A 16575-nucleotide genomic window follows, 5' to 3' on the forward strand; every position below is an offset into this window, starting at 1 on the left:
GGCCGATTCGGTGCCGGCAAGCCCCGCCCGCCGGCGGGCCGAGGCCGGCCTCCCGCTTCCCTCCACCGCCCCCTCCGCGGCAGCCCGCCAGCAGCGCCACAGCAGGCGCGGGGCCGGCTAGCTCCGCGCTGCCTCTCGCCCGCCCGCCCCGCCGCCCCGCCGCGCCGCTCCCATGCAGGCCGGCGGCGAGGCAGAAGATGGCTGACTCGCCGGGGCACCCGCGCCCCTGCCCGCACGCCTCCCCCGCCCGCCCGCCGCCGCCGCCGCCGCCGCCGCCGCCGCGCTCCCCCCGGGCCCTCCGCGGCGCCGCCTGCCACCACTGAGAGCCGCCGTCGCCCCCCCCGCCCCGCGCCCCTCCCGGCCCCCCCAGAGCACCAGCAGCCATTTCATCTCCACCACCAAGTAGGCGCAAAAAATGGCAGAAATGGAGAAAGAAGGGAGACCTCCCGAAAATAAAAGGAGCAGGAAGCCGGCTCACCCGGTGAAGCGGGAGATCAACGAGGAGATGAAGGTAGGTGCCTGTGATGGAGAAGGGAGCGGGGGTCCCCCCCCGCCCCCCCGCCTCCCTGCGTGGAAATGAAATAAGAAAGGCTCTCTTGTCATTTTTTTTTTTTTGTAGGATGCACTGAATGTGTCTCAACTCCGCCTCCTGGGCTGAAAACAGAGACGAATTCACAGGCTGCAAATCCTGTTCATTGACCAGCTTTGATTTATTTATTAAAAAAAAAAAACAGAACAAAACAAAAACTAAACAACTCTCCCTCGCTGGGTTTTTAAGCTCTTTGAGTGCCAGTGATGAGCCTTTTTTTTTTTTTCTTTTTTTCTTTTTTCTTTTCCTTCTGTAGCCATGCCCTCAGGTAGCCGGGAAGCCCTGAAGTTAGGAAAGAAAGGGACGTCTTTTTAAACACTGTTATTTCTCTCCTTTTTCAGTAGCCAGCTGCAACTGTGTAATTAAATTGTCAAAGTGAAATGTTACGGTCTGAGCCGCGCATCGTTCTCGCACTTCAGCGCGGAGACCCCTTTTTCCCTCCTCCCTCTCCCCTCCTCCTCTTCATCACGGCGGCGGCGGGGTTGCCGAAAGGCGGCTGTCCGAGGGCTGCTTTTGATGCAAGTGTATTTATGGTGCGGAGGGCTGGCCTGCCCCATAGGAACCGCAGCCAGTCCAGCTGTGCGCTGGAGGTAGCCGCTCCAGATGTTAGAATGGCTGCGATCGCGCAAAAACGTTATCTCGGGACTTCTTTTGTCGTTAGGTCGCTGTTCCAGGCTTGACCGGTCCTATTTTTTGCGTCTGTTTTCCATGTCTGCTCCATGTCTGTTTGTTTTATGTCTCTAATTCCCCAAAGTTGGGAACAAGGTACTGGGAGACTCAGCTCAACTTGTTGTTGTTGTTTAATGCACAGATGAAGTGACTAAAACGGCATAGTCTGGTTGTGAGATAAAGCTGCTGACATTTAATTTTAATATGTCATTTATTAAAGGGCTGATTGTAAGTGGAGGGCTGCCTGGAAAATGCCACACATTCGCATAGTATGTATACTGTATAGGCGAGCATATAAATATGCGTGATGCCTGGTGAAAATATCTCTGCTTTCCGGAGCATTGACCTCCCCAGGTAAAATTAAACGGGAACGCACATGTCCCCTCCCCTCTCCCCTCTTTTGCACACCACTGATTTTGGTTAGATGCCCTTTCCTGCCTAAGGCAGGCTGTTCTTGCTCCTGCTGCCTGCGCAGCGAGCGTGTACACAGCTCTGCGTGCACATCAGCTGGAAACGTGGACAGGAGTAGTATTGGGGGAGTGAACAAAATAACGTGTCGGTGCATCTCTTTGGAAACAAACCGTACGAGTTTCAAGTCCCGAGGAGAGGCATTATTCTTTGCAAGATATATGAGACATCCTATTTTCGGAGAGGGCTCTGTACAGGCACCGAAGAGTCATTGCCTGTTGTAATCCCACATAGTTCTGAGGACTGCAGAGGTCTGTAGTGTAGGGCATTGGCCCCTCAGAGCATCGCCTAATGCGATCTGTATGGATTGCAGCTTTTAAGTTTCATAGGTTCTAGAATTACAAATTAGCTAATTTTAATCAAAACATGTGAAATGTTATCCTGGCTGGATATAAAGGCTGACTGTGCTGGATCCTCTGGGTTTGTTTTGTTTACTTTGGCTGCAGGCACACTCAGCGGTTTGGGAGATAGTTGTTCTTCTACAGTATAACAGATGTTTGTCTGAAAGGGTGAGGAAGAAACAAAAACAACATTGTGTGAAGGAGAAAAATTACACAATTTTAAGCTAATGCTTTGGTATTAAGCACTGGTGTTAACCTTCGTGCCGAGTTTCTCTGTTTTGATCATGGGTAGCTGCTTAAGGTTAGAAACCTCAAGATTTCAGCCGACTTGAAAATTAAAGGCGGGTAGAAACGGCATTTTGGCCTGAAGTGATTTCTGGTCGAGAGTGAGGTAGCTGATGGCAGAACCTTTCGCAAAACGCAGGCCACCTTTCAGTGTAAACTACGCTAGATATATGCTGTGCATTTTTAGTAGGACGGTTGGCTACTATCATCTAAGAAGGGGCAAGGTGAGGGGTAGGGGGAGAAAAAGAATGGTTTGAGTTTTTGACTGGTTGAGAAAGTTAAGAATCCTGTGGCGATGACTTACTCTTTTTCTTCCCTGATGAATTAAGACGCCTAGTTGTTCTTCATAAACCTGAGGAAAACGATAATGTAACAAATCGGTTACACTCCGCAAAATGTTTGCGGGGCGGGGAGGGAGGGAGGGAGGGAGGGAGGGAGCACAATGTGCCCTTGTGTGGGTTCGTATCTGTGATGTTCAAACAGGCTGGCTGTTCCCCTTCGTCTGAACTGCTTTCATCTGGACCAGCGTAAAATAAGCTCGGGTAAGTAATCACGGCAGAGCAGAAAGAAAGGAATGTATACAGCAATAGACAGCCTAAGCTGTAAAAACTGTAACCCGAGCATCGGCAGCGGATCAGATATCAAGGCTTTAAGGTAGGGGAAATGAAAGAGATGAAGGGGAGGAAAAGACGAGAGAGGGAATGGAAAAGTCAGCTTGGAAAGTGAAGGAGAAGTAGGAGGGCCCCCTCAGGGAAATTTGGCTCAGGGATTAGGGAATTTTATCATGGTGTACAGTGACCTACTCAGGTTTCAGCCCACGTTGGATCGGATTGCCTCCCTCTGCTAGCAGAAAGAAAAAGGACTGGCGTATATGTGATTTTTTTTATTCCTCCCCCCCCTTCAGATAATAAAAAGGCCATTGGTACAAGTGTCTATTTTAAGTACAGCAAATGCGGGGCACTGTGAATGGGCAACGAAATTACCTCATCACAGAGACTCCCTTCAAGATTTGCTGCTCGATACAGCCAGATACGTGCTGGAGAAGGATCACAACACCTAGCTGCTTGGCTTGGCATCTTCCAACAGTAGTGTCACCGCTCAGTTTTAACAGGACTGGATGGATATTCAGGTTGCTTGCTTTTTCCTTATGCCAGCTATTAAGTTACAGTTTTTGTTACCGCTAACCTAATGTACACCATGGTTATAACAAATTTTACTTCGATACAATGTTGTGTGCAAAAAGTACATGGCTCTGCGCAGTTTTCTGATATTACATTTCCATGAAAAATACATTCAGGAGGAACTGTTTTGTTTCGCTGTGACCTTCACAGCCTCTCTTTTCTGGTTATTTTTTGCTTTTGTCCTCCTTCCTCCTTCAGATGATACTTTCCATTTTTTTCTTCCAGAGGTAGCATTGTTCACCTCATGCTTTGGAAGAAAAGCAGATCGTTATTCCGAAATGCAGTTCAGTGCCATTTCTCGCTCAGTGGTGAATAACAGAACACCTAATAGATCCAAAGCTATCGTAATTGGGGAACGCAGTACTATTTTAAGACCAATTTTTTTTTTTCTTCTTTTTTACAGTTTTAATTGATGAAAGCGCTCGCCAAGGCGCGGTGATGGCTTCCCCATCCATCCTTGGTCAGCTTATTTCCGTTTGCCGTCCCGCTGCCAGGCAGCGGTGCCGCTCAGGAGGAGGAGGAGCAAGGTGCTCCGCAACCTTGTGGAATGAAGTTGCATCCAGTGCTGGATTCCACTGGAAGTTCTCCTGAACAGACAAGGCAACGTGCCTTTGTCAATTGAAAGGCGAGCAATTAATTTGTGCCGTGATTTCACAGGGCTGCTCCGTGTGCCCAAGGAGTTTACCATCTATAAATATTCTCAAGAACTAATTTGTATCTAAAATTGGGCTTCATTCCTCATGCCTAGAGCTTAAGACAGCCCCATCTGTTGTAGTTCAGTAGTAACCTCATCAGAAGATCTTTCAGTTTAGTGTTTTAATATTCCCCATTTGGCATTTAAAAGTACTCCTGTCAGAAGGAGGAAAGCAGTGAAGCAGGCGTAGCAGCACTGCGCCTGGAGCCAGCCAGATCGCTCGGAGTGCTCAGAAGATTCCAAGGAAACTCCTCCCTTTTCTCCTGAAAAGCAAGAAAAAAAAGTCTTTGGGAAAGTGGAAAAGCAGACAGACTTTATCAGTTGTACTATTTCAGGAGACCGAGGTGGAGGGATTTTTTTCTTTTTTTTTTTTCTTTTTTTTTTTTTCTCAGAGTCTGCGTGGAAGGAGTTTTGTGGGATGGCTGCAAAAGGGAGTTGTGTTGTCTGCGCAGGGAGCCTCACATGCCTGTGCACCGCAGAAATAGTGCTTCCCCAAACAAAGCGGGTATTACAGAACCAAACGTGTACGTGGGAGGACAAAGGAAATCAAAGCATTGAGAAATTTTCCTTTCTGATAGCATAAAGGTCTAACCATAAAATTCAATATGGCGACAACATAAATAAGCAAAGAAACTGAGGGCTGGTAAAAAAAAAAAAAAAAAAATCTGAGTTCGTATTGTGACTATAGAAACATTTTTATTTCCTTGGTGCAGTGAAAGTGTAAAGTGAATTTGTGGGGCTCTGCACCGAGTGGGTTATGCAGTCAAGGAAATGGAATGGAGCCACTGTGCTTCCTCCCAGATCTGAAATAAACATTCAGCAGTAAAACCTAGAAGAAAATGAGTCTGACAGACTCATTCTCCCCTGCGTTTCCTGCCTCCGTGTTTGCCAGGCCTCGTTTGGTGAAGCCAGGCCTTGCCCCCTGTGAATAAGGTTCATAGAGAAGGAAAGGCAAGAGGTCTGAGATGGAAAGAGAAGCATGGCTTAGCTTCAGAATGTATTAATTGGTGAAGATTTTGGAAAATGATGCATTGCGATGTAAAAAAAATCAAGCTGTAGGTGTACTGTTACCCTGAAAGGAATCCTAAAGCGGGAACAAATGTGATTATATTTTTACTGCCTCGCGTGTAAGTCAGTCTCAGAAAGGAGAGAAACCACAGTCTGGCGAGTCAACACACTCTTCTTCATCCTTCCCATGAATAGGAAGCAAATTCAAGTCAAAATACCAACTAGCGTAATAGTTAGTTATCCTGGCTCTTCCAGGAGGGAGGCTACTGCCGTATAGTGCAAGAAGAGAGAAATCATACAGTTAAAACATGCAAATTACACATTGCCCGCAGCGGTGATAAGTGGTTTGGGACTTAGCAGGGGGCAAAAAAAGGAATTGCCGTCTGTTAGGAAGGGAGGGCTTTGGCGGTGGCGTGTGACTGGGGCCACCGGAGCGTTTTTGGGCTCTTTGGCAGGGGTGAACTGGTTGTGCTGCAGCCACAGGGGATGCCCTGGCAGTCGGGCGGCTGCGACGGTGTGCCGTCAGCTAGAGGAGCGCGGGAGATTCGCCGCCGGTGGGATGTGAACCGACTGCCTGGGTGCGCTGGCAGCTGGAGAGGTTTTCGGCGCGTGCACCCCAGCCTCGGGAGCCTGGCTGCCTGGCGCGCGCACAAGCGGCGGCGCGCGGCGTGGCGGCGTGAGCGCAGAAGTACGCGGGAACGGATTTCTGTCTTCTCAGCTCTGGCATTGGCCCGCGCTGTGAGCGGCACCGGGGCTCGGTCTCCTGGTTTCCCCGCAGGGACTGAGCGTTGCCTCCCCGGCAGGGTGAGGTTAGCTTCCGTGCAGTGCTTTTGCGGTGAAATCCGCGGGCCCCTGCAGGGCTCCCGCTGGGATTTGCTCTGGGCTCAAGGGTCCCAGCTTAGCAGTGCGATTGCTTGACTTGGGATTTCACTGATGATGGGCAAGGTTTCCCGTGGTGCGCTGGTCTTTGACGTCATCCCAGCCCTCTGGCAGGGCTGTGGGGTTGGGGTGGCAGCCTCCATCCTGCAGACCCTTCACATCCTTTTGGGGAATGACTCTGAAAGTAGGCATGGACTAGCTCAGTGCCTCTGCCGTCCTGATCCCGCAGCAGCTTGGAATTGCAGCCCCTTGCACATCCTCCATCCGGTCATCCACACATCTTCACATTTCCTTCTCCCTGAGCTTTGGCAGGTCCATCATCTCTCAGTTTAGCTAAGTCCTGTCTAGCCTGCTTCATCACTGCTGCTTCTGCTCTCCTGCTCCAACCTTGGGTCCCACATTCTCGCTTTTCTCAAGCACCGTGGTTACAATCATCACTCTTCCTTTCACTAAGCCTTTGAAGCTTGTACATCTTTCAGTGAGGATCTGCTCTGCATGTACAGGTTGTGTATTAACTGGCCCGCTTCCTTTCCTTAACTTCATCAAGAAGTGGGCTTTTTTGCCTCTTCCCCCCACTCCCACATTCACAAAGACAAAAATTTCTCATCTCATCTCATCTCATCTCATCTCATCTCATCTCATCTCATCTCATCTCATCTCATCTCATCTCATCATTTATGTTTGGACTATTGCCACCACACTGGTTTTTACAAATCCCATCTTGTTACCGTATCTTGAATCCATGTAGATTGGGCCTACCACTGAAACGGGAGAAGGGAGAATACATGGAAACAAATGAAATAATAGTGGTCAGCTTCAGGGCAGCGGCTTCAGGAAGGACATGACCTCTGTGACCATCATCTCAACTGACAGGATCTTGGACATCGCTGCAAATGGCCATTGTAGTCAGGAGTCTGAGGGAAGGTGATGTCGTAGTTCTCTGGATGCCCATCTGTGTGAGAGAGTTAGTGTGGAAGAAAACATTTCTCAGCTTTGACTGCCAGCTTGCTAAGGATGGGGTCATCCTCGTGGTTTGCTGTGTATACAGTGCTGTGTAATGAAGCCCTGGCTGTTAGCCACTGAGAGAATAGTATTAAGAGTGATCAGCATCATTGTAATAGGTAAGATAAATTATGAAGGAGAACAGCTTAATTGGTTTTTGGTGTTTTTTTTTTTAATCCAAGCATCCTTGTTGAGAAACCATGGTGTTAAAAAGGTGCTTACTTTTGTTACTGCTAATGTGCAACTTCATTGTACTCTCACTGGGTTTAGTAGGAAAGACCCCAGTGATGATTATTTTTTTTTAAAGAGTCAAATCTCTATGATAGGAAATTTCAAGATCAAATGTATTTTTTGTCATTGTGAGTGTTCATTTTTGTGCATCACTCATCGTGGGTAGTAAAAATAAGGCTTGAAAGGCGCTTAAACTTTGTGCTTTTACAAACCCAACCATCATGTTGACTAGATTTTGAAGAGACTTACACATGTATGAATTTTCAGGAAAAAATGAACATATATACAGCCCTACTTACATATTCCTTGGCAAGTAATTAGAAATTACTCGTTGCCTGAGTTGATCAACAATGCAAATAAAACACAAAGCATCCACAAGAGGCAAATTTAGAGCTACTCAATTAATTTGGTTGCATGGGGTTTAAGTCAGCAAGACTTTGTCAATTGGTCTCTACCTTGCTAGATTAGTCTCTAGGGCTGCGTCTCCACAGTTGAAATTTAGCAAAGCAAGGGAAGCTGGCAGAGCTTGCCTTCGGGCCTCCATGGACCCCTTCAAGTCATTCTGGGTGGTCTCACACCCTGTCTCCAGGACATTTCGTTGTTGGATTCCCATGGGTTAGAGCCAGGGTTAGTGCATTGGGACTTTCAGCGCTTGAGAGAGCAGCTTTCTAAAAAGCTGAAAAACAAACAAACAAAAACTTTAGAAAAATGTCCCATTTTTATTAGCATTTAAAACACTTAGAACACTGCATCATTCAAATGAGAGTTTAAATATATATTTTAGAAATGAGTGTAGGTGTTGGCCACATTACACCGCGTTCCACTCATTGCTGCAAACTGTAGTAGTGACATAGTTCAGACGTAACGGGCTGTCGTACTTACAATGCTGGCACTAGAGGCAGAGGTGGAATGATGCAAAGTTTTGCGTCGGCTCAGGGCTGCACAGGACAGCCATGGAGTTGAGAATTCCAGCAGGAGGGTCAAGTGAAGATGAGAGAGGGAAAAACCAAAAAGAAACTGGTGCTCCAGGGGGTCTGCTGTGCGTTTTTTAGTTTTTCGGTTCCTGCAACGTGTGTTTGTAGCGCAATTGCACAGATGATACTCCTGGAAGAGTACAAATTGCTTGTGTTTATTGCCTATGGCTGCTTTACGGCCCTCCTTGAGTGACAGGAACACCTATGCAATCTGGTGTGATGAATGAGCCAGGAGCAGCGCGGGGCTCTGACGTTCTGGGGCAGAGTGCCTGCTGCAGCTTTGAATTCGGAAGCAGTTATCATCTGATTAATTTTATTTATTTATTTAAACGACTGGAGAGTTGCTGTGTGCTATCGTAAAAATTAAGCTAAAGCAGTTACTAGCGAAAATCTAGCAACCTGCAAATTTGACACGTACCATTTGTTTTGAATTGGTGTCGTGTTCTCCCTATTCCTTTGCTGGTAGGCAGGGTCCCGGGAGACGGCGCTTATCGGGAACATTATTTGAGATGTCAAGATCTTACAGGAAAATGAAGTTTGGAATTTGTTTTAAAGGAGTGATTATAAAAAAGTGTGGAGACCAAATAGAAAGGCTTTGTGTGTGGCTTTTTCGTTTCATTTTGTAGTTGTCGTACTACTTTAAACTGATCTTTGCCATAGCAATAATTCATTAGTGGGTTTCCTTTGGTAGTTTCCTAAATCCGTAAGCTGTAGACCTCCGTGACACTACTTGGTTTCAGAAAGCTTTGTTGCCTGGCTGCAGATTTCTTAACTTACTCCACTAAATCTCCTGGCCCAGTAATGAGCATTTTCTACAGAAATATTTTTGCCATGTGACCTAGAGGATGTGTTTTTAATAGAATTTCAGAGTTATGACAATCATGTTCCATATTTTGCATTTCCATACAAACATAAAGTGTAACCACGCGGCTGCTTGGAAATGGGTTTGAAAATAAATATGGCAAAACCGAGAAAGTTTTTCTTAAACAAATATAAGAGGTGTTTGTATGAAATGTTAGGGTAAAATGCTTTCAATGGTGAAGAGTTTTTAAGTGGCTTGACTATGTAAGGGCTTATAACTGAGGAAAAACGTCTTTGCTGTGATTTTATTTGATTTGGTTCATGGGCACCTCAAGGAACTGTAATTGTGTCAGTGACCTGCTCCAGTTGAAAAGGCTTTAGTGCAGTAAGATTGATTATCTGCTGGTTGAAAAAACTCCTAGTTTTCTGTTATTCTCTTGCTGCAGTCTTAAATGTTTTTATGGCAACACAGACAAGTTTGTGTGACGAATGTATGTTAAAATATTTCTGACATTGGATGCCAGAGCAAAAGTCATAAATAACTCTGCTTTTCATTTTCTTTAAATTACAGACGTATGAGTCTCTGTCATAATTACATGTGCCAGTCGGAGATTTAAATGCATTACACTTTATGCACTTGACTTATGAAACAAACATCCATCTTTGAGGAGGTGGGCCAAACCTGACACTTCCTCGTGTAGCACAGATACGGTTCGATTTATGCAGTCCTCCCTTCCTTCCAAATGGTTATTGATTACATAAATAAGTAGGCAATTTTTCTCTTCCAGAACTTTGCAGAGAACACTATGAATGAGCTCCTTGGCTGGTATGGTTATGATAAGGTTGAATTGAAAGATGGAGAAGATATTGAATTCAGGAACTACTCGGCAGACGGGGAAAGCCGCCAGCACATTTCTGTTCTGAAAGGTAATGAGACTTAATGTTTCTGTGTTCATGCAAAGGAGGATTAATATCTCAACCTGTCTGAATTGGCGTGGACTGGGAAGCACGTCCTGCTGCCTGCTTCGTGGTTGGTTTAAATAAAAATATCGGACAGTGCCTTCTATTACGAGGAAGCCAATAGCGTATGAGGAAAACCACTTAAGAAAATTGCCGTTAGTAGGCACTTGCTAACATATCTTCACAAATAATACTTTTTGTGAGTCAGTTGAAAGTCATGTACCTGTGGTACCAATGAACTGCTCACAACTGGATGAAACAGGCAGCGCTTTCTTAGCAGTGTGGCTTTAAGGAACCCTTTTGCTTTCAAAACTAAGGCTTTTTGGCCTACGGCTTTTTAAAACGCTGAAAGATTTTGAGCTGGAATATTCACAACACGTGTGGGAATAAGCATGAACGTTCTCAAAAGGCTCCTCGGGGATGTTTGTACTATACCGTCTTCTGCAAGTGCCGTAGAAGTTCTCCGGGGTGGAATTTGTTTGGGGCAGTGCTGGATCTTCGCATGCTGTAGTATGAGGTGATGCAAAACGTGAAGGATAGGGTCCCGGCTGTTTGTTCAGCCCTTCACTCGCTCCCCGCTGGCTCCTCAGCCACAGCAGATGGGTAGGGGCCTTGTGGTCAGAGCGAGGAGAAGAGCAGGAAACGGCTGCGTCTTGACTTAGCCAAGAAGAGTTGCTCAGAGGTGAGGTAAAGAGAGGAAACTGCAGCAGCTTTTACGCTTGGGACCGCTGCGTTTCACCGTGCGTGTCGCCAGCAGCGCTTGGGCTGTCCTCCTGACGGCTGGACGCAGCGCTGCGTTCAGCGAGTGGCGCGGTGGGTGCTGGTGCCGGCGAGACCAGCTCTGACGGAGGGATGGCTAGGGGAAAGGTGGCAAGCTTAGAGGTAAGGCGAAACGTTCTAGTTGTGATAAAATGGAATGTTTGCAACTTGTTAGTTCTACAATGACACCGGCGATCAATATGTATTTTTCATTGAAAACGCAATGTCATTAAGCCACCTTTGAAGAAACTTGTTCCTGTGTAGTAATGTGATTTGTTTATTTATGTTTTAATAAACAGATCTTTTATTTGAATGATTTGTGGCTGCAGCCTATGCCTGATGAAATTTATGACATACCTTTTTTATAAACTCATGTTACAAATCATATGTTTTATGTACCAAAGAAAGATGTTGAATACCTGTGCCAGCTAGAAATTTTTGGTGTATGCAGCCTGTGGGAGGGGAAAAAAGTGTATTTCTTTTTCTGAGAGATGGGAGGAGAAAGAATAATAAGAATTAAGCGCTGTCCCATAGCTAGTTGAGGGCATTAGAGAAATTCCTACAAATAAGAATCCTGAGGTGATTTGGGGTTAAAGAATTAGAATGATAACTGTCATCATTTCATGCTGTAATTTCAATATTTTTTTCCTTCCTTTAAATCCTTTCCATTTGTACTACTCATCGTATTGTTGATAGAGAGTTAGGAATTCTTTTATTTTTCAGTTTGTGCTTCTTGCATCGATGAAGTCACAGAACACTGAGTGTGATCACCATGCAAACAGTAGAAGTGAAGGACAGGAGTAAGGTATCATTGATTAAATCAGGCATACTCAGGATATGTATGACAAAATAATCACACCTCTAAAAAAAAAAGAAAGCATAGTTGTCTTTAGCGTGAGTTTGATTTAAAAAAAGGGAGCATTTCTGAGGAATACTGAAAAGTATCAGTTTTTTGAAAGGGAAAATATCTGGAGGGGTTTGTGCACTCTTCTTGTATTAGGGTAAGTAATTTAATGAACAGATTGGTGAAAGTATGTAGGGGCATTTAAGAAATATATTTGTCATACTGTACAATGTGTGCTTTGTGTTTTACAGAAAATTCTTTGCCAAAACCAAAATTACCTGAGGACAGTGTTATTTCACCGTACAATATAAACCCAAGCTACCCAGGGCTTGCCACAGGAAATGGACTTTCAGACTCACCAGCAGGGTCAAAGGATCACGGGAATGTACCTATTATTGTCCCATTAATTCCACCACCTTTCATAAAGCCACCAGCAGGTAAATCCTAATGAACATTTTAAAATAGTTACTGTCATGACGCGTGTCCTGAGATTGCTAGATCATGACATCTTTGTAAGAGGGCTGATTTCAAAGTCCTTAAAAACCGGTCACAGGGAACTTTAAAACAGAGTGGGAGAGTAACTCTATTTGTTAATATTAGTGAAAAACTTCTGCAAACGCAGTGACAACAGACTTGTGCTGCTTGTGACACTCTGCGTGCTGGATTGTACTCTCAGCACTTCAACAGCATTTGCTTTTAGAAAAAAAAATATTTTGTTTTGATGAATAAAGCCTTTAAATAAATTAATGGAAGATGATTAAATTAAAAATAGGCTCGATGAAGTAAAAAAGTGAAAGAGACAAAGCCATCAAATCAATATCATGTCTTTACATCAGGTTAACAAGCTCATCCTGGGAAAACTGTCTCTTGATTCTCATTGAAATCCCTGACCATTGTCTCTTGAGGGTTTAATATGATCTTGACTCTACCCAGGAGACTGTACTGAGATGTTTTACATTTTCATTATATTTTTACCAGGAGTGATTTTATAACATGCCATTCCTCAGAGTTTGTGTGAAAAATGATTTATTCCACACTGTGTGCTTCTTACCATAATCTGTGAAAGTAACTCTTACGGCTACACCAGGGCGATTAATTGCTATGTTATTGTTTACGGTGCGAAAATCTGTGAATTCAGATAGCAGCAGGCTCAGTCCTGCTTCTGCAGACATCCCTGGGTGTTGTTCTGGGTGCTCTTGGGTGACCGAGGCACCGAGGAGTACAGGGTGACCTGCAGGAGTGACCCGAGAACGGTAGCTCTCCACGCGCAGGGAGGCAGCTTGGCTAAAGAGTCCCCACAGGGTGTGAGGACTCTTCTGCAGAGGCAGGACAGCTTGTCGGATCAGGTCCCAGGTGTTAGCTGGTCACCTCCGCCCTTCGTTGCATTGACAAAAGGTAACTGTAAAACACCGATGGGTCCAACAAATTGTTTGCCTGTTGAGAGTCATGTGAGAGACTACTGTTGCGCCTCCCAGATTACTTTTATGCCATTGAGTTTTATCTTTAAAGAAGTATATTAATATGCTATGAATAATTTTTGAATGTTACTCAATATGCATTCCCTGCCAAAGACTTTTCATCTATTTTATACGATATTTGCTAATTACCAAAGCTATTTGGGCCCATTCCTGCAGCCTTTGTAGAGCTAAAGATCTCGGGCCATATGGGCTGGATCCTCAGCTGTTGTTGGTTTGGCCTTAAAGCTTTAATCAAGGGCTTGTGCTATCCCAAGCTATTTTCTCCTCCAATCTGAGTCATGAATGAATCCAAAATGCTGAATTTGTGGTACACGAACACAAGGCTATAACATGCATTGTGCAAACTGCCACAGTTGCTGGCTTTTTATGACCTCAAACAAGCAGGAGGAGATGGAACTATGAAGTAGAAAAACAAATTACTGCAACAGTAGTTAAGGGGACACGGGGGAACCTTGGCCAAGTCAACTGCCTTCTGTTCTTTGCCTGTCCACCTACTGTGTGCGATCCCGTGTTCAAATGTACTGGTGAGGGTAATGTGCAGAGAAGGCTTTTCGTAGGTATTTCCAACTTTAGGCTTTTAGTTCAATAATTCATGATGAATATTGTTTGTTTTACTCACATAGGGAATATGAACATGTAATCTCTGCCTCCCCTGACTTTATCCCATGATCAGTAATGAGCGCTAGATTACCATGACTTCTGAGCAGATGAGCATATTTATCTCACCTTTGTTTTAGAGAGCAAAGTTTGGGAGGACTGGAGGGGAGGAGAACCACAACCTTTGTGGGATTTGCAATAAGCATCGGTAGTAATTGTTTTGTTTTATCTTAGGGCGTAGGTGCTCTAGTTATGATCACCCCAAAGAGGCTGGCAAGAAACAACTGGTGAATACAAGTAGAAAAGGGAGTACAAAGGAGCCAGGAGAGCCAGTGTGCGAGGCAGTGGTCTTGGCACTGCACTTTGACACCGTTTTGTGGGCACTACATCAAAGCAGAAAACTTCAGAGTGATACAACGGCAGACAAGAGTAACTCTGGGGATGTTTTCTAGGAGCCCCTCACAAGCACAGGGGGCAACTTGGGAAACAGCACAAAGGTGCTTCTTTGAGTTGAGCAGGCACATGAAAAAGATTCACGTCATTCATAGCTGAAGCTAAAAGTCAACATTATCAACATGGGGGAGAGACAGGCTAAGACTGACCTGCCACAAGAACAGAAGCAGCTTACATTTGATTGAGTTAATAAATGAAGGGGACAGGAGGGAGAGGCGGAAGGAGTCCAAGAGAAAGCTTCAAAGCTGGACAGAGAAAGGGAGTCCATTTTGAATGGCCATACATAGGACCACATTACGTTACAGGCCAGAGGGAAAACCAGGTAGTGATGCACTGCAGTGATTGAGATGCTGAGAATCGGGATGAGTCCAGACTTGTGGATGGATGGGGAAAGCTTTTAGATACTGTACAGGAGAAAAATCTGCAAGATTTAAATATAGCTCCAAAGAGAGTGCCCACAGACAAAAATGATATCTAAATCATGAACCTGAAGGACAGGAAAGATGATGGTGCGGTTCACCGTTATTGAGCAAATAATATGGAGTGAGCACTCAGGGAGAAATTATTAAGACTTTAATTCTTGCTGTATTGATCTTGAACTGAAGGGTCTGCACCAGTAAAGAAGTGTCAGAGAGACAGGCTGAGGTATTCATTTGGACAGGAGAGCAGTGGTCTGGAGAGGATATGCAGATCCAAGAAACGGTCACAATGAATTATTAGGTGAATAATTTTTGCAGATAAGATTCCAAACAGATAAGAGGGAGAAGAGCAAGAGCACGAGGGATGCACACAGGAGCCTGAAGGGAGAAACAGGAAGGATTCTCTGTCAGGTGCACTCATGTAGCAATTGCAGAGGCAGAAAAAGCACTGAGGGAAGACAGTCGGGAAGCCAAGGGAAACAGGATTTCCAGGGAGGCAGGTCTGGTTCTTGGTATCAGAAATAGCTACCATCTCAAGAAGGAGGAGTGAGTACTGATCCTGAATTATGTCTAGGAAGCAGTCACTGAAGATTTCAGCAGATTAGGTCTTCCTTGAGCATGCTGGAATACTTTGAACAGTGTCCTGCCTGCATTCATACTTTGAATGACAGGCTGAAACCTTGATCAATTAACAAAGTTACCTTCTTTCCCTCATGTTTATTTTACAGTCAAGTGTTTTTTTTCTTTGGAAAACCAAATAATTTTGAGCAGTCTTGACAAAAATTTTATTTCCAAGCTGTTCAGCTTTCTGTTTTATTCAAATGAAATATTAGGTAAACATTTTGCTTATACAATCCTGGAAAACATTAGACTGCTACCTGACCAAATATAAACAGCTCTGATAAAGGCACTCTCTCCTTGCTGTATCCTAAAATTACACCTGAAAAGGGCTGAGTTAAACACATGGGCCCTATGTGGTGCACTGACCGTCTACAGACTCGGGTTATGGCACGTCAGTGGAGGATGCTAAACCCAGTCACGGGAAGCCTCCAGGAGAAGCACGCCAGTTACTCGCATATGGAGGCCATTTGCGAGGCCACTCCACTGACCTGCACCACCAGCTAGATAGACCACGCTTAGGCAGTGCCCAAATCAATCAGGGCTTTATCACTCAACATCAGCTGTCCAACCTGCATCTGGAAAGCAAATAAGAAGTCAGTGCAACCTCCGGAGAGTTGGTGTAATAGTCTCCTTGTGGTTGATAGCTGTCCTTCTTGCCGAGCAGGCTGGTAGCCATGTTTAGTGCTGGGAGCAGATTCTGAGTGATCTTCAGGGTTAGTCTCGAGTACAACCTATTGCGACAAACTAATACTAAGATTAGTTCTGCTTGGTGTTAGAAGATTTTTATTTTCTGCGAAGCTACGTAAAGAAAGTGTATTTTTCAATTAAAAAATTGCATCGAAATAGCAAGGAGCAAAAAGGCAACAGCCAGGAATGATCTAGAAATAGAAATTCCACCACAGTTGTGCAGGGTATATGGCCACAGTATGTGGTACGCAAACATCCTAACTGTTACTGTGCAGCCCTTAGCGATAGAGTAAATCTGAGAGGGCACTTAGGGTGACTCTGCCCTTTCGCTCAGGCAAGTTTGGACGACTGTTGTTACATGGGAAGAAGGAAGGCTGAAATTAAGACTAGTCAAAGAAGAATGCAAAAAATTCTTTCAATGCAGGCGAGAACATGCTGCCTCCTTCCCCCGGCACCTGCTGGAGGCTATGGTGTCTCAGTTTCCCCATTTTTTAAGAGTGCTCTTTGGTTTATTTTATCTCGTGACCCCCATGGCAGTGCCTCGGTAGGGGAGGTACAACTACTGTTAGGTCTAGCCTTTGAGCATGGGCATCGGCAAAACCGTTCTCTTTCCTGCCTCCTTCTACGTACAGGCA

At 45.1% G+C, this 16575-nt stretch overlaps 1 protein-coding gene across 1 annotated transcript in view; it reads left to right on the forward strand.

The window, feature by feature from the left end:
• Positions 1-415: 415 nt before the first annotated feature.
• Positions 416-16575, forward strand: part of SOBP (sine oculis binding protein homolog) — a gene marked incomplete at both ends in the record, with an annotated part of 101824 nt that continues 85664 nt past the window's right edge. Inside the window, 3 exons of the mRNA XM_081997419.1 lie at positions 416-511; positions 9911-10049; positions 11937-12122. Coding sequence (XP_081853545.1) covers positions 416-511; positions 9911-10049; positions 11937-12122 — 421 coding nt within the window. The remainder of the gene's footprint in view (positions 512-9910; positions 10050-11936; positions 12123-16575) is intronic.

Source organism: Phaethon aethereus (genome assembly GCF_964289735.1).
Source record: "Phaethon aethereus genome assembly, chromosome: 3".
NCBI lineage: Eukaryota > Metazoa > Chordata > Aves > Phaethontiformes > Phaethontidae > Phaethon > Phaethon aethereus.